The sequence below is a fragment of the Anoplopoma fimbria genome, chromosome 1 (assembly GCF_027596085.1).
Source record: "Anoplopoma fimbria isolate UVic2021 breed Golden Eagle Sablefish chromosome 1, Afim_UVic_2022, whole genome shotgun sequence".
In the NCBI taxonomy this organism is placed as follows: Eukaryota; Metazoa; Chordata; class Actinopteri; order Perciformes; family Anoplopomatidae; genus Anoplopoma; species Anoplopoma fimbria.
The window spans coordinates 18,937,084-18,959,975 of record NC_072449.1 but is presented as its reverse complement, the minus strand read 5'-3'; the positions used below and the strand labels follow the sequence as shown (position 1 = coordinate 18,959,975).

Genomic DNA, 22,892 nt, shown 5'->3' with positions numbered 1-22,892 from the left:
TGCAGCTAAAAGCAAAGGGTGGATTCCTAATCGCACTGACGAGCAGCCACTTGTATCTATTTGCAGTGGAAACCCCATTAACTTGTTTCTATCCTCCATATGCATATTATTGATTCACTCACTCATTCATGTTGCCAGTGAAACAGTGGTCGTTTCACCTTCACTCCCCATATGTGTTTTTGAATTTCGTTGAATTTCATGAAGTAATTAATAATTCTGCTCTGCTGCAAATTGTCTGGATGCTCTGCCTGCCCTTTCAGCTCTCTGTGTATATGCTGGTGTAAAACCTTATTATTTCAGAGAATGACCTCATGCAAATTGTCACTGACAACTCGCACATGCATCTGCTTGTGTTGTAATTTATAGTGTGCGTGTCAGATCACAAATTAATATAAGTAACCCAAACAAATACACATTATAGCTATATTCATTTAGGATTGTTTTCAATTGACTGGAGATTTAAATAGAAAGAAAAAAAACAAAAACAACGGCAGACACAGACACACGAATTAGTGCAGAAGAAATGTTGCTCCATCAATTAACCTCATAGATATATGAAAGAGTGTCTGTGTCAAAAGTGGCCATGCTGAAATAAGCAAACGTCCAAAACTGTTTAATAGCTGACATAAGTCATGCAATAATGGAAATATAGCTTACTTTTTCTCCTACTCCATCAAAATGCACCCTTAAACATATCGCCAAATAACATCAAGCTATATGTTTTTATGTGGGCTTATATTACTATACATTTCAAACTGCTTTAGACTACAGGCTACTTTAAAAATACTGCATTATATAAGGCAAAAATATATCATTTAAAGCAAAACAATGAGCACGTAATTCAAACCCATGCTGAGAGCAGATGAGAGCAGAGCAGCCTCTCCATCCATTGCTCTGTGTTCGATTCTTTTTCCTGCGCTCGATCGATGTTTTCCGGGTTCGATGACTCGGGGCTCCTCAGCAGTGCATGGCTGAGTTGTGGAGCTTCACACCGGTTTAAAGGTGAGGAGCGGGATTTTCATTTCAAGCCCACTTCTTTGTTTATGTCGCCTTCCACGTAACGTTTAGTGACTGCGGTGCTTGGTGGCTGTACGGCGGCTAGAAGGCTGTGTAGTCAAAACAAGAACTAGCATTCAGTTAAACGCTGGTGGAGTTAGCACAGTTAGCTTGAGAGTTAGCCTCCACAGAAAACAGCCATTTAAAATCCATCTTTTATATGAGCGGCTCATTCGTTGTTAACAGTGTTGTTAGAGCTGTAATGGTGACTTAGTCTGCATGACTGTTACTACGTTGATAAGCTTAGGTAACGTTACATGTTGTCTTGAATGAAATTGTTGCTAAAATACGTCAGAGAGCTCATCAGTAACACTACTCTTATGTGTGTTATATGGTGTGTGTGTGTGTGTGTGTGTGTGTGTGTGTGTGTGTGTGTGTGTGTGTGTGTGTGTGTGTGTGTGTCTGTGTGTGTGTGTGTGTCAGGCCAGCTGGAAGACAGACAGCATGGGTCGGCGCTCATCGGACAGCGAGGATGACAGTCGGAGCAGGAGGAAGAAAAAACAGCGTCGCCGGTCATCCTCCTCTTCCTCTTCTTCGTCCTCATCCTCCAACAGCAAGGTGGTCAGCAGCAGGAGTCGAAGGTCGAGTCGTCGTTCTCGCTCCAGAGACAAGGACAAGGACAAAGACAGGAGGTGAGAGGGCAACAACAAGCACGACTCTCTGCTGAAGTGTCCTTGTGCAAAAGGTAGATTCTTATCTGCAGGGCTGCAGTAGTGGTGGTGCTGGTGGTGGTGGTGGTGGTGGTGGTGCTGTGAGTTCCCCTGCAGCACAGCACCCTGGCTTTAGATGGCTCATCTCCTCTGTGTTTGCACAAGTGAATCAAAGACTGGAAACTGAGTCTGTTGGCTTGTTATATTACATGTGGCTTGCTTTCGTTACACAGCTCATCAGAGGCTGAAGTGTTCGGTCCCTGTGTAGAGACTAACCCTCGTACTTTGTAGCCAAAGTCTATATAAGTGGTTGAACTTCAGGAGTGTGATGTGTTTTTATTGTAATGAAAACAGTTCTAGTTGAGATCTCACCATTCTAGTGGCTTTTAAGACATTTAAAGAGCATTATCAGTACAGATCTAATAGCCCTACATTCAATAACATTCTGGCCTTTTGTGGTTTCTGGCATGTATGTGACTGTTTTCAGCAACAATATGGGTATGGTTTTGTTTAGCTTCAAAAACATACCTGTCAATCCCTAGGGTAAACCCGTGTAGGTAAAGTGGACGGTTGTTTTCCACCTTTCAATGTGGCGTATATAAGAATGCTATCCGGTGTTAGTTTTGTTCTTTGCGCAGGATAATTGAAGATGGGATTTTTATTTTCAATAATGATTCAACTGAAACGGTCGACAGTGACGGACCCCTGTACTGTTTACAATGAATGCCAGATAAGGACTTTGCTAAGAGGACCCAAATATGAAAAGTAACAGTCAAATCTCTAGCCTTCATTGTTTTAGTTGGTCGTATGATTCCACAAAAATAAATATGTGATCGCTATAATAAAAAATGTAACCAGCGCTTTTAATTTTGTGTTATAGCTAAAGGTCATTTTAGAGATGAAACACAGCTATAGGTTAGATATGGCTGTTTTAAGTCACAGAAAAAAACAATCTGAGTTTCTCCTCATGTTTCCAAAATGGCACACTTCTCAAGCAGTCTCAGAGGAACGGGTCTTGGTGGGGGGTTCAGTAATAATCAGACATCTTTACAAGTGTCCAGTGGCTGGAACTGGCCTCCTCCATCCATCCACAGCTGCCACTGGCTGTGTGTGGCCGCTCAGGCAAGGCCAGTTGATGGTAATTATTTATGAGGCTTGGTCAAGGTCCATTACTGCTGATTGGAAGTCATTGCCTGTCTGAACGGGATGGGGCTCAGTGGATAGTGCAAACCCCGGGATCACAGTCCCTCATCTATAAGCCATACGTTTTAATCAATTAAAACATGGTGTGTGTGTGTGTTTGCATGAAACTAGTTCCTCAAATAGGCTCATATGAAAGACTACACACATTCTGTGGCTATTCAACCTGCATACATACAGGGTAAAGAGACCTAACATGTGGTTAAACCGATGAGTGCTAATGCTCTAGGTTGGTGACATCATGACCACATAATCAATGTGTTTGCGTAAAGAAAGTAAGTGTGTCCATGGCTATGTGTTTGAGATAAAAAGCACAAGCAAGACAGGAAAAAAAGAGTGTGTTTAAGTGTACAGGAGACATTAAATCCAACTTTCTAGGTGCTGTATTCACGTGAAAGGATTCTGTGTTAACCAGCGCTTCCTTTTCCCATGTGTTTGAGCCATTATGGTTTTATTACGTTACATTTGCGCGGGCTTCTGAGAAAATATGTGAGCTGACGCCGCATTCCAAAAACCCTTCAGCTCACTACTGTGTGTTTCTTCTGTGTAATGTGTGAAGTGGTTGTACGCGGGCTGTGGAAGTTATTTCATAAGGCCCTGCTCATGGGATCCAGCCTTTGGAATACTAATGGATCTTTCCTGTGCTGCTCTAAGTGGTACAAATCTGGTTTGATAGTTCAGCCTCTGTGTTATTTGAATTGCTTTGCTTTTACCTCTCTTCTCCTCTATCTTGCAGAGCTCCCATAGGACAGCGTATGTGTTTTTTTCTTTTGTGTGTGCTAAAAGATTTGGGTATTTTTGGCTTTGGTGAAAGAAAAGAAGAGATTTTAAATAATGAATATTGCTCAAACTGTTTGCGCAGTAGAAGAAGGGGGGGTTTCTGCATTTACATTCACCGCCATAAATGCCTCCTGCTACATGATATCAATAAGCACGCGGTGTGAGTGGTGTTTGGAAAATAGACGCTACACACACTGCTGTAGCCACATTAAAGAGCGAGAGAGCACCAAAGGGCCCCCGTGGAGGAACTGCAGGGCAGCCTGCGTGGCTCTGCCGCTCTCGGCCGTAGCCGAGCGTGTTCACTAATGCAAAGTAGCCGTCAGAGATGCTCATAGCAGGTGAGGTTGTCTGGGACACAAGGACATATTTGCTCTTGAAATGAACAGCAAAACAAATTAGGGATACAGCATTCACGAATGCAGGAGAGGGAAGCATTTCAGATGATGGTGAATGAACACAGACAATAACAGAAATGGTTCTGGTTGTGGTTGGGTGGAGCCTTAGGGTGGAATGAGGAGGGAGCTGATATGAGAAGTGTTTGATTTTGGATTTGTCGGTTTGCTTTATCGATAGTAACCTATGAAAAACTACAAAATGATGCTGAATGATCATTCAGAAGAGAAGGACTCAAGATTACTAACAACAAATGTTTATTCTGAATGATTATGAGAACCACATTTTTTTTTTTATGAACCACACTGAGCATTCAAAACAAATTCCGTACTTCACTGTCTGATTTGCCAAAATCCCCAAATGATTCATAGTCCACAAGCTTGCTGCCTGATTAATGTTTTGTTTAAAGGGTCCTGCCAACAATAGACTTGAATGTGTATGTTTTTGCTCCTTGTGCCCCAGGAGAAGGAGACGTTCCAGCAGCAGTTCATCCCACAGTTCGTCTCGCAAGAGGAGGAGTCGCAGCAAAGAGAGAGACAAAGGGAGGAGCCACCGCTCACATAGGTCCCGCAGCCGAGACAGGAGGTAACATCACAACACACACACACACACACACTTTATTTTTAGTTTTGACGCTTTGGTGGATTTTGCTGTGAATATTTCATGATTCATATTAAGTATGACTATACAACCCAAAGTATTGGAATCTTACCGACAATCTTGTTTGGATTAATTCATTAAGTTTCTGCAACATAGTCTTTGCATCAGAATTATGTTAGTAATAATAATAATGAATAATATAATAATAATACTTTCTGAATATGTATTTAAGAATATATAAGATATATAAATGAGATATAAAGGCATTAAGAAAATATATAAAAGGAACACAGGACAATATAAAAGACACATAAATAAGATTTTAAAAAGTAAAAATAAACAAAATGAAAGTAAGTTTAAATACAAAACAATATGTTTAATCTGCACTGAAGCAAAGTTTATATTACCTGAAGAGAATGAGTGATTAGCAATTGTTACATCATTTAGCAATGACCAAAGAAACTCGCCTTGAAGATCTTTGGATGTTTGTATTACAAATCAGTATGACGAATGCCTTTGCAGACGTTTCTTATTAAAAAAAAAGCCCTTTGCAAGTTTACTTCAGTGTAGCCAAACACATAGTTTCCTATTTATGTCTTATGTCATCAGATAGAGCCACATGGAAACTTGCGTCTTAGTTCTGGATTAGTGTGTGGCAATAAAGTGCATCATACTCATGTCTCAGTTTGTCCCGACTGTCTTTCTACTTTATGAGTAATAATGAAACACTCGCAGAAACAGCAGGTCAAATTGCAACACCACTTCAATTCTTCGCAAATGTCTTCTGGCAGCAGCTCTCTTTTCACTCATGAAGGCAATTTAAACATCATTACCCATAAATACCCTGTTAAACTATGATTATGATTGGTGTATTTTTTAGCAAGGGACTAACTTATTCATGCAAGGCTAATGTGTACACACCTGCACCACACTTCTTGCACACACACACACACACACACACACACACACACACACACACACACACACACACACACACACACACACACACACACACACACACACACACACAGTCATAGTGAGTGGTGTATCCCTTTCAGAAACATAAAGGCAACGTCTCTGTGTGTGGTGGTCCATGTCATTAGCATAGCTAATCTGGTGCTAATGAACCAGTAAACTGTGCTGTTTTTAAATCCCTCAGACACACACACACACACACATATTGACACACAGACACACACAGAAAAACATGCACAGACGCACAATTGAAGAAAGGTTCTCATAATATATGCGCGAGCGAGGCCCTTTGTTTACTTGTGTATGGCTGTGGGGGAGAGCAGAGATCATTTTAATCACAAAGGAAAAAGAGTTTTAATATCTTTATTACAGAGGTGTCAGGATAAATTGATGACCCAACCGAGTTGTTTGGACATAAGAGTGGTTGATGGTGCCATAAAAAGACACCACACGTGCACTCTCCACCCTAATGGTCACAGAACATTTTGTGGCATTGGAACAAGCAGCAGATTTCTGTTTTGCAATGTGAGCTGAGACCATTTATGGACTTTCTCCGAACGGTTTTCTCACATTTTCTCCCTTTTTCCTCAGTAGCAGTCACTCACAGCGGCACTGGTGATTAAAACATCAGTCGAAAATGGCATTACTGGTGTGGTGTGAGATGAAGGGTGGAGGGGATTTGGGAGATTTACAACTACAGTCGATGACATCGGTGTTTACAAATGCTGCACTGTGATTAGGAGGGTTGCGTTGTGTAATCGGCTTAGCGGTGAGCGAGGAGCAGGTGGGTTGGGCTGGTGCTGGTGGGAGTGCGTGGTGGGGTGTTACGAGACGGAGGCGGTGTTGGAGGTGGGGATGTGCAAAATGATGGCATTGATTATGAATTTATTCAGTTATGTGATGGCAGCTGCAATTTATGTCTCTAAAAACTTTGTTGGCGGCGGCAGCCACATGTATGCTCCTTAGAACAATCCAGTGGAAATTTTGTTGTGTAATATAACAAAAAGGGATTAAAGCCGACATGATTAGTCGGGTTATTGGTTTGTCAATCGTTTTGGATAATCGATTCATTGTTTTAGACATTTTTTAAGCCAATTTTTTTGTAGTTCCAGCTCCTCAAATGTGAGCATTTGCTTCTTTTTGTGTTATTTTTGTTTAAACTGATTATTATTTGGAATAATAATTGAAAAGCAAGCTTTCGGCTCTGTGAAAGGCATCATTTCACCATTTCGCCATTTTATAGAACATATGAATGATATGTTTATCAATAATGAATTGGCAAGGTTATTCGATAATAAAGATAATTGTTAGTTGATGCCCTAAATGGAACAAATTAAGACCATTTGAATATTCAGTATTTCAAGTATTTACTGCAGTACTACTATCGACTGTAGTATTATAGTGCTGTACTGTATAGCTTGGGTGGGGGATACTGCACATTCTGCATCCACTGTGTGGAATGAAAGCAGGTTGGTGTGCACAGGTGCCCTGACTGCCATTAGTCAGTGGCGTGTGTGTGTGCGCGTGTGTGTGCGTGTGTGTGTGCGCGTGTGTGTGTGTGTGTGTGTGTGTGTGTGTGTGTGTGTGTGTGGGAGTGTGTGTGTCGGGATGAGGCTGCCTGAGCCGGCTGAGAGGCTGGCTGATGGATCAGAGGAGCATTGAGTGGACAGACCTCATGATTGATACGCAGATAGGATATGAGGTGCTGCCCGCCACCCCACACCGCCCCGCCACGCCAACCCGGCACCACCTTCGGAATATGAAAGAGAGAAGCAAGAAGAGGCCGAGTGCACCGACTGGAGAGACGAGAAGTTAGAGGAGAATGGAAAAGTGTGGCGAGAATAGGTTGAGTTAGTGCCGTAGAGGGCGAGGGCGAAGAGATCCTGGAGGAGGAAAATGAAGAGGAGAGACAAAAGCGAGCGCCGGCAGAGAGAACAGAGCCCAAGAGAGGGATATTATTCAGAAGAAATGAGAATAATAACGTCGGCATCAGAATATTGCAGGGGAGAAGATTAGGACCATAGTGGGGCGGTCGTGGGTTGAAGGGAAGGGGTATTATTACCTTCTTTTCAATCTCTCATGTATAAATAAAAAATAAAGAGATACATGAAATAAGAATAATGCTCTATCATGTGTTTACCATCTATCGCTGCTTCCTCCTTCTCTTCTCTCGTTCTCTCTTTCTCCTTTTTCCCCCCCTCCCGTCCTCAATCAGAGAAAGGGCCAGGTCCCCCAGAGGCAGTCAATCTTGCCCTGAAATGTAAAACAGACAAGAGGAGCAGATTACCTATTTGCCATTAATGTTTATTCTCTTTGATGTGAGCAGGCATATCAGTGTGTGTGTGTGTGTGTGTGTGTGTGTGTGTGTGTGTGTGTGTGTGTGTGTGTGTGTGTGTGTGTGTGTGTGTGTGTGTGTGTGTGTGTGTGTGTGTGTGTGTGTGTGTGTGTGTGTGTGTGTGTGTGTGTGTGTGTGTGTGTGTGTGTGTGTGTGTGTGCGCACCAGCTTGTGTGAGGTTGATTAGGTGAGCGTATGCATGTATGTGCAGATTTTGCGTGAATGCATGTTCATGGCGAAGGTGGGGGTGTCACGGCCTAGTCCACTGGGGGAGAGCAGAGTGGAGCATGGCAGCAGCAGCGTTCAGTGATCTGATGTGTACCCGGTCCAACAAAGACTCTCATCACAGCCGGATCACAGGCGCGTCTTTAGGTGAGCTCGGCGGAGCGGCGTAGTACATGTGTGTGGCTCAGTCAGTCATTCCTGTCAGTCCTTCAGTGACTCAACAGTTCCCTTTAGAGGCACCGTTAGAAGACATGGAGGGATGGCAGGTGCGACATCTCCACCACTCGACCCATCAAAGAGAAGCAGAGCGTTTCATTCATGCATGTGTGCATGCACTCACATAGGTGAGCGCACACTGCAGGGCGCACACACAGGAATGCTTACATTTTCCTCATTAATATTTCAGGTGTTTGTTGAGTTAGCAGGGCAGAGTGCTAGCGTCAGGGTTTAACCCCGCTAACACTGGAGCGGCTTCATTACCGGGCTGCTGTCATGACTGTGAGGAGAGCGAGACCTCTAATTATGTCTCTCCCGCTAAAAGGAGATGGAGCGCAAGCTAGGTTAGCAGACCAGAGACAGGATTACTTCAGCCGCAGAGTTCGGAATGAGTTAAAACTGGTGCTTAGCTAAAGCAAGGGGAAAGGACTGAGGCTGGTACATGAGTCGGGCCTAGACAGACAGACAGTCAGACAGACAGGGGCCGCATCTTAACAGTTAACAAATGTGACGAAAAGGTTTTTGTGGTGTAAAGCAAGTTATCATTAACTGTCGATCACTCGCAGTTTTACACAAGACGGCATTGCAGTGCTTCAGTATAATACAGAAGTTCAAAGGGCATGTTACGAATAAGCCCCAAGGTTTACCTGCTAGTGTGGAATAGGCACCCGATCTGGTGTCCTGCATTAATGCTGACATGAAACATGGATGTAATCATAATAATAACAACAAGGAGACACTTCAGTAATCCCCTTAGGCACATTCTGATGTCTTACTTCAGAGAGGTCAGAGGTCAGGGTTGACTAAAGACCAGCAACCACAGCTAGCTACTATCATAGCGTTGGACCTAGTCAACCGCCAGGCCACCTAGAACGAGGTAATATAGAGGTTTTAGCTCCTTAGCTGTGCTTTCTGCACTGGAGATCACAGAAGGACTCTGTGTGTGTGGTGTGTGTGTGTATATATATATGTGTGTGTGTGTGTATATGTGTGTGTGTGTGTGTGTGTGCGTGTGCGTGTGCGTGTGCGTGTGTGTGTGCGTGTGCGCGCGCCCAGGGGTTGAGCGATGGCCCCGTATTTATTTCACACAGCAATTTTCCTCTGTATGAGATGAGGTGTCGTACATCTGCTAGATAGCTTTTCCTGCCTCGCACCGACACGGAGCTCGCGCAAGGTCATCCAGGCAGCTCTGGAACAGGGAGGGTTGAGGTGAGGAGCTGATGGGAGGAGGGGAAGGGTCTTAGAGGGGAAAGGGAAAGCAAAAAGGTAGGGCAGTTGAGTGCAAGGAGACAGAGGTGGGGTGAGGAAAATCAGGGACTTTTATTTTGGGTGAGCAGCGTGGCCTCCCAGCTTTTTTTTATTTTTTTTTTTATTGCACCTGGATCAGCAATTCCCCTGTCAAGTGACAGGGTGGAAATTGCTCCGCACATTTGTGTCCAACATATATTTATTCACACAGTTTAGCCTGCGTGTGATGTAGCAGGTGGTTTTGGGTGTAGCCGGCTTCATAAGGGAGGCGGCCACGAGTGTGTTTTTGAGGACATGACAACTAAAATCTCGTTTGCTCAACAAACCGCTGAGATGTTGCCGTTATGAGAGAACCATAAGGCACGAACGACGGTGCTGACGGATGGGGAATAAGAAGAGGAAGACTGCAAACAAACCTCAAGTTGCAGTATCTCACTTTCTGTTGTCACCGTTTCTGAGTGGTCTCAGGTTAGTCGAGAGAGTATACCATGCTGGATTTTAAGAGCAGGCTCCTGGCTGTTTGTTCATCCATCTATCTGTTATCCCGTGGACTCTCAACACCTTTTCTTGTCCCTCCTCTGCAGGATGACATTCAGCCCTTTCTTCCTTCTTCCCCTATTACCGGACTCGCAAAGTGTTGATTTAAACTGAAAGATGACCTGGTTTAGTTTGGCTGCGTCTTCCCTACTCCATAAAAATCAACACGCTTCCAGTTGTGAGATCTGAACGCGTTTGTTGTTGTGTATCTCCTCTCTCTCCCTCTCTCTCGCTGTCTCTCTGTCTTACTCTCTTTCCCTGTGTTGTCTTCTTTCTATTTATCTGATGTAAAGGCCAGTCAAGCGCTGCTCGGCTTTGTTGTCAGAAACCTTTATTTACCAAAGGGAGGAATAAGTGACTGACACAGACAGCCTCTTTCATCCGCGCCTCGCCGCAAGCAGTGTTCCCCTCTAACGCCAGAGGAAACCCCCCCCCCACCCTCACCCCTCACTCCTGCCAAGCCGTCCTCCACCCACCCCCACCCCACTGCACTCCTCCATCCTACAGGCTCACAACACACTAGCCCGCTCCCCTGGGCAGCAACCTAGCTGTAGAGTCTGCACTGCGAACACTCTCACCAAATTCACCTCGCATAAAGGCATCACACCGGTCCTCTCGCATGGACGATCAAATGAGGGAGTCAGTCCAATGGTCCCAAACAAACACTATTATAACATCAGAAAGTTCCCCTGCCATCTGTTTAACAAACTAGGAGTAATAACACTTGAATCCTGTTATGTTATAGCCTGGACTGGAAAAGTAGGAAGGTGGGAATCTCTCGGGCATCAGCTGGCTTATCATAAATGACTCAAGCACACTGATTTGTGTTGAATTAAGTAAAGTAATTTCAGAAGTAGGAAAGAACATTCAACATTCTCAAAAATATGGTTGTAAAGAGAAGTAATTCTGTATTTGTCATAACTCACGTATTTAATAATATAGGGAAAAAATTCATTGCTATACTTCCATTTCGAATGGTGCAGCCAAACAGCGTTTTCTGCAGACGTCATAGGCATGTGAAGTCGCATATTTTCTTACCTGTTCATCCAGATGAACTAACTGATGAAATTGGTAGTTGCTAAATGCCAATATTGTGACTATTAATCACCATAAAGAAGCAGAGAATCTGAATTTTGTGTAATAAAAAAAGGTAACAGCTTTTCTTTTCTGGCTATTTGTGTCTTTATTTTCTCTTTTTTACATTTTAGTGTAGAGGTGGGAAGATAAAACCTGTTTTCTCTGAGAAGGTCCTTAAACTGTCGTGTTATGAGGATTTAATATGTTGGTAAAATAGGCGGATGGAAATGCATCTTCTTTTGTTTTGTTTGCTTTTTTGCTCTTCATTACATGTTTTAGCAGATGGCCACTTATGGTGATATACTGGGGCCAAGGATGGCAACAATTTGCTAATTCAATTCAACCTTTTTTCACTAAATATTGCAATAAATGCCATTCTTATCAAGAACACAAGCATATTTGCAGATGCATGATTCAGTGTTTCCAAATAAACTCTTAAAAATAAATTCTTATTACGGTATAAATTCTTCACATTTCTATTTTGGAATTCAGGGTTGACTAAAAAAAAAGTTTGTTTGAAGTTTCCAGCCCTAATCATTGAGAGCGCTGGGTAATATCCTTTTTTAAAAGCTGTTTGTATGAATTCATATCTTTATGGTTAATATTAGTATCATAGAGAGCAGACTAGTCACTTTATATCGGAAAGACAGAATGTTGTTTTGTTTGATGACTGAACCCAGTAGAAGTATGACACTCCCACTGTTATTTCTTTGGTACAGACACACTTGCAATGTTTTGCAAATAAAATCTCTATAATGCTAAAGACTAAAACATCCAACCAGCCCTCATTGTGTTGACTTTATGACGGTGGAAAGCCTCATCCGTCTGGCCAGACCAGGAGTGAGACGGAGACAGAAACGCTTTCAGCTCTGGCATAGGAAAATGAGCACCAAATGTATCTCTCTCTCTTTCCTTCCTGCCTTCTCTCTGTCTCTCTCTCCTATTTAAGCTTCTTGAAGTTCTTCCAAATTGGGTTTTAAATGCCAATTAGGAGGTTGAATGTAGTAAAATAAAAGCAAATGCAGGCAGGATGGCCTCACCTTCTGGCTGGTTAGGCTTCAGAGAGAGCCGAGCCGGACCTTTGGCTCCCAGCGAGGCTTTGAGAGAAATATCCTGCCTAATGAACACATTAATTAGAACCATAACTATTTATAAGATGATAATTAGAAACGAAGGGAGGTAAACTGGGCTTTTCCTGCAATTAATGGAGGATTAATTACGGGAGCTAATGAAGTGGATTTTTGAAACGCGTGGAGGTGAAGTACAGAGATGTGCAGCCCGCTTTGTGATCACTGGCATAATTATTTTCTCCCGCGCCAAAGCGTTTGAGGCCCCGGTCCTCGCCGGCTCAGGCCGGCTAATAAGCATCATTGCATCGTTATATATGCACTTAAAAAGACTTGCCACTGAAATGACTGTCTAATTATTTCTAATTGGCAGGCCCTGTGTGTTGTCATTGAACTGTTTGGAGCGGCAGAGGAGCCCTGGGTCTACTAACACTCTGGGCGGAGAAGGAGGGGGGGGGGGGGGGGAGATAGAGAGACAGTGATACATAGAAAGAGAGAGAGCAGAAAGAGGAGGGGGAGGGGGTCTACCAGTTGCCTGCTGCTCATAGCCGGACCTGCACATTTGCCCCCCCCGTACGAGTCGCCCAGCAGGACAGCAGGTCCTAGAATGACACCCGGTGCGCTCAGAGGTCACCTTGCAAAGTAGCCGATTAGCAAAGTTATATTTTATCTCTGCTTATTTTTCCCCTTTTTAATTAAGTGCTTCTGCTCTTAATTTATGCACGGAGAAACGCAACCGTCTGTCCACAGTTCTTCTTTTCAAAACTCTCAAAACATGCTACACACACACACACACACACACACACACACACACACACACACACACACACACACACACACACACACACAACACACACACACACACACACACACACACACACAAAAGGGGGGGAGGTATGTTTATGTGCTGTGTCTGATTCAGTGGCCAGGTTTTGAGCCGGTCCGTAGAGACACATGCTAAGAGAGCATGCATGGACAAACCTCAGTCAGACGTGTTTACCTTGTACTCTACTTATGCTCTGGCTCAAACAATATGGACACCATCGTTCTCTGGGTCTCAGAGGAAGCGTGTGTGGACTTATATAGTTTGTCTGCTTAACAATATGCTTGTACACTCATAATTAAACACGTAGCGTTGACTTTTTAGCACACATTTATCAGTGGGTTTATCAGTAAATATGTGCATGTTTACAATAAATGGAACTTTTTTAGGATTTTGAGGCATTGATCTCCGTTAAGGCTGTGGTCATATATACATTTTTGAGAGTGTATGTTTTACGAATATGTGTTTGAATCATGGCCTAGGATTATGTGTGTGAGCACCTCACTTAACTCGTCCTAAGCAGAGCCATGTGCGTTGTCCTGCCAAAAAAACACTCCTTCATTCCTCTTCTCCCTCCCAGACAACTTGAGAGCAAATTGCCAGCTAATGGAACCACTGCCTGCACTTGTCAGTTCACTTTGGACAAGCAAAGGAACCCACACACACACACACACACACACACACACACACACACACACACACACACACACACACACACACACACACACACACACACACACACACACACACACACACACACACACTGACGCACGCACACAAGCATGTGGTTTCACTCACACGTTTAGTAATTTATTTGTGGAAAAAGATGAGAAAAATGAGAGAGAATGGCGGAGAAATGAAACAAGGATCATGTGCGCCTTGACTGAAACCTTGACAATCTTTTTGAAAGTAATGAAACACTTTCTCAGCATGCGCATGAGTTTTTCTATTTGAAATTTGTCTTCCTTTTTTTGTTCCGTCTATCCATTCGGGTTTTGGCAGAGTCGAGGACATGAGGATGAAGTGGAGATAGATGGATCGCCCAAAGGATACGTGGCCAACTGTCGTACGATTGGCTGAACAAAGAGCAGACTTCTGTGACGGGTTGAACAGAGAACCCGACGTAGCAGTTTTGGCTTGAAATCAAAGCAGGAAAAAAATGTCATTATTTTAAATGCAGTCAACAGTTTTGTTAGCGTGGAAGTTTGCCAGATTTCTCAGTTAACTCTGTTGGATATCGACATTCACAGATTGTGGGATAACAAAGTGTGCAGCCTGTCTCTCATGTGCTATTGCACATGTGTAATTAATGACAATTTATGCCATCACTGTAACATGTGGCATAATTTGGATCCAGCTTACAACAGCGCAGAGCAGGTTAAATCATCAGCAGTAACTTTCTGGAGAGATTAAAGATTTTTGGATGTTTTTAAAGCAGCTTCCAATATATTGTGATCCCATAACATGTAACCTATGAATGCAGGGATTTTCTGTGACAGTTTTCCAAGAGTGTTGGCCAGAAAAGCTCTATATGTCGGTGTTTATTGTTTCAAAAACTGGTCAGTGTCAAAGTGGTGTTATGCTTCGCAAAAAAAAGGTAAAATTTGACTCTTTGTGGGCTACTTCTAACTGCGTGCATGGGACACGTAGACCTCGAGAAGCGACAGATGTAGTGGAGGGGAGAGGCTTTTTCCCCCTCAGAGGGTGAAGTGTTTCTCTTTTTATTCATTTCTTGATCTCTCTTTCCCGTGTTCGTCTCTCTCTCTCACACACTCCTCCTTGTTCAATCTTGACAGGAGTTCTTAAAAAAAAGAAAAAAAAAGATTTTTAGAAACTTCTTTATGAGACAAGCCTCTGTTCTGTCAGAAGACAACTTAATGTTATTCCACTGAAGAGGGGGAAACTTATAGTTTTTTACAGGGCGCTATTCCAGTTGTGACTTGGGTGTTTAATTAAGTGTAGTTTCCCTTTAGTAGTGGAATGTGTGTCTGCTTTTTGTCGGCCCGTTCCTCGGTGCCTTTTTACAGTCCACCCACATGGTTTGTCTCAGCGTTTATGATTTTTCTTATACTGGAGTTGTGAGGTTCCTAAATCACTTAAGCACACGGGGCCGAGCAGTCCACATTTAAACAATAAAAGGCTGTTATGCTAAGGGCCCTCAGATCTCCTACCACTTCATAAATACGTGCGTATAAAAGGCAGAAAAATACATCTTCCCTGACCAGAGAGAGAGAGGGAGAGCGAGCGTCTGAGAGCACACCTGCTAATTGGAGCCAGCTTGATGTGAAGCTCGGCTGTCTGCTCTGTCCTCTCCATAAGTCCCCAGTCTTTTCTTTTTCATTATCCCCCTTTTTTGTTACCCTGTTTGTTCTTAAACCCCCTACTTTTTTTTTCTCTTTTATCTTAGTGTTACTTCTCCCACCACAGTCTCCTGTTGTCCTTCACTTATTGTCCTCCCTCGTCTATTCTGCACTCCCTCTCCTCCTCCAACAGTCCTTCAACTTTTTCCTCCCTCCCTGCTTTTCCACCCTCTTACAGATGGAGGCAATGACAACCAAAAACAACTCTCTCTTTACTCTGCGTAACTAATTGTTCCGGGGCCGTGATGGATGGAAAGGAGGGAAAAGTGTGGGTTTCAATAGCCTGAGTGGCTGTGAGCGAGTTGGCAGGTTAGCACCTAGTCTAAGTGTGACCTTCACTTGACCTTGTGTCTGGGCTGAGTGACTGAGCCAGGGCCCCCTCGGCTCCAGCTGCTAATGGGTGTCATGTCGAGCTTCGGCTGCGTGGGGGTCAAAGGTCGCCGGCGCACACCAGACGGCCAAGTTTAGGATTGCGATGAGGAGGCTGAGTGACACTGGGCATATGCGCCAATGAAGACATCGGGTAATCAACACATGGGCATGCAGCGACGCACACACACGTCCATGCACATACACACACGTGCATGGACACACAGGGAGACCACGTCTTGCTGCAGAAAGCCATCTTTTCCCTCATCGGCGGCTGGCCGTTGTAGGTTCATATAGATCTGAGGGGTCTGTGAAGGCCTTTGAACTCTGCTAAATGACTTGACCTTGTGGCTTGTGGCTGTAACTGTGTGTGTGTGTGTGTGTGGGTGTGGGTGGGTGGGTGGGTACTGCGCTGGGGGGGTGTAGTGAGTGGGTGGCCTGCATGGGGTCTCATTTCTGCTTCACAGCGTAGCAGGGCATTGCAGACGTTTGTGTTGACGACTGCTAAATTAAAAGCAAACTGAAGATTATGAAAAATCTAAACATTGCTTTTATGAAGCAGAGGGAGACGGAGAAAAAACATTTCTGCAAATCTTTCATGCTCTGTCTTTGCTGTGTTAATTGTGCTCACAATCAGAGACTTTTACAGCGATTGCTTGTGTGTGGTATTTAGTGTGTGTGTGTGTGTGTGTGTTTTAGTGTGTGTGATTTCTGTTTTAGTGTGGGTGTGAATGGTGGATGACTGAGTCTGTGTGTGTGTGTGTGTGTGTGTGTGTGTGTGTGTGTGTGTGTGTGTGTGTGTGTGTGTGTGTGTGTGTGTGTGTGTGTGTGTGTGTGTGTGTGCCTGTACTGTGAACCGAGGGAACAGATACTGTGGCTGCTTGGAAGGAGGAAGCAGCTTGGGAAATGATTTCAACAGCTCTCATAATTAGAGGAATATCATAAATTAAACTTGTGTCTGCCGTTGCGTTTGAAGAGCACTCAAAAGTAATAAATTCTGGATGGTTAACATATTTGCATTCCATTCAGCAGGCAGCGTCGGGCAGGAACAGCTGTTTTCCACGTCTTTTGGCAGCAGGAAATGCACATTGCTCACTCAAGGTGCTTTTAGACACATTGAAATGGCAGAAAAAAAGAAAAAGTGACTTTTAACTTGAACATGAAGCTGCTGCTGTGTGCTCTGTCACTGGAAATAACTCTGCGGGGAACAGCGCATTAATGAAGTTCTTCAAATATGGATCTTCTCACTTTCAATAGGCCCGTTTCTTTTTTTAATCTGTCTATTGCTTTGGAAAAGTCCACTGGCAAGCTTTTTTGTAGTCTTTGTGTGTGTGTGTGTGTGTGTGTGTGTGTGTGTGTGTGTGTGTGTGTGTGTGTGTGTGTGTGTGTGTGTGTGTGTGTGTGTGTGTGTGTGTGTGTGTGTGGGGGGGGGGGGACTGGAGAGTGCTCAAATCCAAGGTTTTACCTTTGCTTGATAGGTACCACAGCAGGGTGGGTTGGTTGAGGCTGTGCAGTACAGTATTTTGTTGATACAAAGAATAAATAACAGATTAAAAGATTAAAAGATTTTAAATAATTTTGAGGGTCTCAAAACGACTTCTTAGTAGTTATAAAACACTATCCACAAGAAGTTAACCAGAAAACTGCTATAATTTTGCATTGTATTTTTCTACATTAATATCGTTTAAAGGCATATTGTGATTTTAGTTACATTTAATAGTTGCATCCGTCTTGTACACCTGTTCCCCTGGCTGAAAGCTGAAACATAATATTGCCATTTTCTTTCCATTCTTTAAGCTGTGTGCCTGCTGCTGTACTCTCTTGTGAAGATTGACTACCACATTATTTTACAAATATTAGATAATGATTGGGTAAGTGCACCTAGAACGTTGGGTGGCGACTCATAAATTGTAGTTGTTAAATAAATCATTTTGTTAGAATGACAATTGATACATTTTCACTTTACATTCCTAGACTTAAGCTTAAAATGAATTATGCACAGACAACTGCAGAGTCATGTTTCAGGTTTTTAGAAAGAATAATGAAAAACGACCAATTGTACAGTGAAGCGTGGTGGTTTAGAGGCTGGCCTTGATGGTAAGATGCTAAAATTCAACTAAGCACTCCCAACATGTAATCCTACCCCTGTTATTATGATAATATGTACTCTTTATCATCATTACAATATCTAGACAGAAAACAGATGGCCATTTTGCAACATAATAATACACCTGTATGCCCTCTTCTCTAGCTTTTTGGGGTAAGAAAGACTCTGGTCAGACCGGGGTCACGGCCCTCAGCGTCCACTGAAACACGATAGGGTTAAAGTTACATTGTCATTAATCACTGCTGTGCCACACTGGCCTCATAGACAGGGACTCCGCTCGGGGGGGTTACTGAGAAAATCCCTCGCTGTCTGGTGTTTTCTGCCACAGGACAAATACAATATGGACATGAACTTTGTTTTTGTCCTCCTGACAGAGGGTGTTGGTCGGGGAAACGAAGAAACAATAAACAATATGAATATGTGGAAGATAAGGTTAAAGGAACAGTGAGGATAATTGGTCTTTTTGTGTGTGTGTGTGTGTGTGTGTGTGTGTTCATGTGTTCCCCGTCCCTACGCTGCGTAGTATGAATAATGATTTAAATGGGGTCAGATTCCATTGGAGACGCTCACCTGTATCTGACACTAGTGGTATCGCGTAGCCGCCATTAATGTCCAATTTTCAATGAAAACAGAAATAGAATACAGACTGATAAGGGTAACACACCATCCAGCTTCACACCCAACCACATAATTACCCCAATGGGCTGTGGTGAGGGATCATATCCTGGCGCGCACCGGGGGGGTCAGCGGCGATAAGCTTCAGCCCGGCTCCCAACATGCAGCATAATTACTCTATTGATAATTCACCAGGAAGACTGTCCCGGCCAATTGCAGAGCTCCGATTTAATGGATTGGACTGTGAAACGAGGGAATGGAGGAAGGAGGCTGTGAGGGGGCAGCATATGTGTGTGTGTGTATGTGTGTGTGTGTGGGTGGGTGGGTGAGGGGGGGAGGTTTGTACGAGGGGGCAACCAGCAAGGGCTTTTTATTAGAAATGAAAATATGTTTAGGCCATAGGGAGACCCATTTTCCCCTGGAGATAATAAGGCCAATAAAATGTAAAGCAGGGAAAGGGCTTGGCATGGGGTCCAACTGTGTCTGTTTATCTGTGTGTGTCCTGCATTAGCCCATTTATCCCCAGCCCAAATTAGCTAATCATTCTCCAAGGGGAAGGACTTGGTCAGGAAATTGACATTTAGCAGCATAGGCTCACTCTATTAACTACAGTAAATTTAATTTGCTGCACACCCCAGAAGTGGGCTGTTTTCTCTGCCATCAGAGGGAGAAAGAGAGAGGGGGACAGACAGAGAGAGAGAGAGAGAGAGAGAGAGAGAGGGGTGAGATTGTGTTTATTGCATCTGCTGCTTCTGGCCACAATTTGCTTGGCTCTAAATATAAGACTTTGGTTTGGAACACTGCAACTCTGTTGTATTTCCCCTCATGTACTGTTGATTACAAACATACGCAGGCATTGTCAACACATAGATTCGCTCATTCCAAGGTCTGTCTGGACCATTGATGGATTATCTCACTTGGAGACTCCAAACCCCCAAAATGCCAATGTTTTTCCTTTGCTTTTTTTCCCCCCATTAGCTGTGATTCTCTGACAAGCCTTATCGTAGCTCCAGTAAACAATATTAAACATGCTAAATCAAATGGTCCCGTAACTGATGGCTGCTTTCACCTCTGCCTCTGAATCAGATGCCATAATGATTATTTTTGATCATCACTCCACGGTTCCTGCTTTAGTATTTGTTCTGCACAATGCAATGAGACTGGCTTTTCTCTGGGAAAAGTTATTTATGAGTTAAGTTATTAATACAGATAAAAGAGGAGTGCTGAGACTAATCAATGAGTCTTCAACTATTATCTAATCCATGAAGTCATTAAAAAAAAAAAGCTAATTTAAAACATTAGCTGGTTAAAGCTTCTCAAATGTAATGACTTTGTTTTCTTGTCATATCTGATTATAAACTGTATATATTTGGACTTTGGACTTTTGGTTAAACAAAACTATTTGAATATAGAATCTTAAACTTTTTGAATCCATAGCAGGCACTTTTCACAATTCTCTGACATTCTATAGAGAAAATTATTAATCAAGAAAATAACTGGCTTTATAATCGATAAGTTGCAGCCCTATTTTTGACTTTCAGAAATTTAAAATGTGTTTTTTTTTGTTTTCCGGTGACAGTTGAAATGATTTGGGTTTGGACAACGGGCTGCACATTTTGGCACTATTTTCTTTTCCTTTATTGAATGATTGACAATCTGCAGACTAACCACTAATGAAAAAATCACAGGTTGAAGACCCGATTGTAACCAGAACACAAAACTAAACTTTCAGAGTTGCCTGTGTACTGTATGCATTACAGGTGTTGTTTTAATGCTAGTGGTTAGTGTCTGACCTTTGCTTATGAAATAGGTTTACTCACTGCACATTGAACCACTGTGGTTTTGGAAGAAAAAAAAAACTTCAACGAGCTAGCTAGTCTCCAGTGATCAGGATTGCCCCGGCCTAATTGATTGCAACAGTTGTCAGAGTGTTGTCTGTTAGGATGGTGACAGGCGTCTGAAGAAAATGATTAGTTTTCTGTCGGGAGTGAGACAGCTCTGGATGTCCCAAACTGCAAACTAATAAAGGGGGGAAAGCAATAAAGCTCGTGGACAGCAGGTTTGACTGTTTTTATAGACAAATCAATAAAATGATAGATGATGGAAAATAACGGCATCTCAGCTGCCGATTTCTACTGGGGTTTCAAATCATGGTCCTTCCCACACACACACGTTCATGTACACTGACACAAGATGCCGTCACACACACACACACACACACACACACACACACACACACACACACACACACACACACAGTCACGCACACAAGCGGAATATGTTGAAGGATCCTGTCTGAGTTAATAGAGGCATGTGCACTGACACATAAATGAGCGGTTATGTTTTGGTAATTTGTGTTTCTGTGTATGGCACAATATTGAAGCATGAGTTACACTTTCAATTCACTTTTTGTTGATGTTTAAATGACGTGTGTGTTACTGTGTGTGTTTGTGTGTCATAACTAACAAAGTTAATCTCCCACTGTTAATCTTTTTGAGACCAGAGGGCCAGTGTCAGGATCAATACCGAGGACAGGCTTTCCTCTGAGCCCGCCTCTAATTGGCTCCATTTCTAGTGTGTGTGTGTGTGTGTGTGTGTGTGTGTGTGTGTGTGTGTGTGTGTGTGTGTGTGTGTGTGTGTGTGTGTGTGTGTGTGTGTGTGTGTGTGTGTGTGTGTGTGTGTGTGTGTGTGTGTGTGTGTGTGTGTGTGTGTGTGTGTGTGTGATTGTACATAACTGTCCATCCAATGAAGGATGAATTTGTTCACTCAAGGAAAATTTGATCCTAGTGAGTTTTATTTTAAGCTCTGTTAACCAATTAGAACATTCCAATTTTAGTACGTGTTGATGTAAAGTCACCGTCTCCAGAAAGTTGGTCTCACATCGGGATGGAACTCATTTGCAGATGATTCAAAGGGTATGCAAGTCTTTTGAACAAGAATTCAATATGGTGAGGGCAAAAATACACATTTTCAGCAGATTTAGGCAGCGATAAAAAGATAAATGCTATATTAATTTAGGAATAAAAGTTTGCAGTTTACTGAAACTTTTTCTTCAGTTGGAAGCTAGCATTAGCTGATTCTTGTGTATTGTGACTATTTTACAATAAAATAGCAATAGATGTATGTCTCCAAACAATGAACTGAATCACCTGCACTGCAATGCATCCACAAAATGTGTTCTCCTCAGTGGGAACACACTCCATTGTTCCCACTATGCCCGCTTCCTATCACTGTTGTCGCACACATGCTTAACTGACAGCTAAGTAAAACATTCTCAGCCACATTGGCTCAGAACAGATTTGCTCTAAGCCAATGTGGGCTCACCAACAGATTGGAGATGTTTAAAACTGCATTAGTATTTGAAGGCTCAATTGTGAGAAAAAACTACCAGCATTTTACTTCTTATTTGTTGAGGAAAAAGTAACAAATGTGTTTAAATATCTGTGGTTCTATGTTTTGTCTTTTATCTCTCTTCTAGGTCTCATTCTCGCCACCGGCGGTCTCGCAGTAAGAGCGGCAGTCGCGGCCGACGAGGCACCCAAAGCCGCAAAAGAAGCAGCAGCCGCAGTCGCCGGAGGAGCCGGAGCCACAGCAAAGATCGGGACCGGAGCCGGCGCAAGGGCCGCGACCGGGAGAGGGAGAAAGACAAGGAGAGGGACAGAGGAAGAGACAGAGACAAGGACAAGGACAGAGAGGACAAGAGGAAGGACAAAGCAGTCAAAAAGGCGTAAGTGACAAACGACTTTTTACACGGATGCATACATGAACACACCAAACAAGCTTTGGGTTGGCACAGCTCAATCTCAACTATAGGTACAGAATATGTTGGTCAGTATAATACAGACTTAAATATGGAGCTCGGTCTCAGCCCCTCCATCTGTCCATCCATCACTTGATCCTTCCATCCATCAATCCATCATTCCCCTTTCTTCCTACATTCCCCCTTGCAATCAAGCACCAGCCTACAGTGGCCTAGTGATGCGATATGATTCCCTCTTGTAAGAGAAGACGTCTTGGGGAAATAAGGATAGATGGCAGGTAGGAGTGCTGCACAGGTTGAGCTTTAAGAGAATGTTTGGGTCACCAGATGACGTCTGATGACTTTAACTCCACTTTTCACCCCGCTGCAATAAGTCTAGAAACATAACAATATCATATGCATCTCTGATCTCTTTGGTGCTTATACCAAGAAGGAAAACAATAAATGAGACCTCCTTATTGAGGTGAGAAATGTTGGCGTATGACATCTCCACTTGCAA

At 43.2% G+C, this 22,892-nt stretch overlaps 1 protein-coding gene across 2 annotated transcripts in view; it reads left to right on the top strand.

Moving 5' to 3' along the window:
• The first annotated feature begins 907 nt into the window (after positions 1-907).
• The window catches only part of rsrc1 (arginine/serine-rich coiled-coil 1), a 112,936-nt gene continuing 90,951 nt past the window's right edge, over positions 908-22,892 (top strand). Inside the window, exons 1-4 of one of the 2 annotated variants that reach the window (XM_054603107.1) lie at positions 908-1,002; positions 1,480-1,688; positions 4,542-4,664; positions 22,112-22,360. In XM_054603107.1, coding sequence (XP_054459082.1) covers positions 1,501-1,688; positions 4,542-4,664; positions 22,112-22,360 — 560 coding nt within the window. In that variant the 5' untranslated portion in view covers positions 908-1,002; positions 1,480-1,500. Of the gene's footprint in view, positions 1,003-1,028; positions 1,304-1,479; positions 1,689-4,541; positions 4,665-22,111; positions 22,361-22,892 lie in introns of those variants that run through there. The other variant, XM_054603116.1, reaches the window with a different exon arrangement.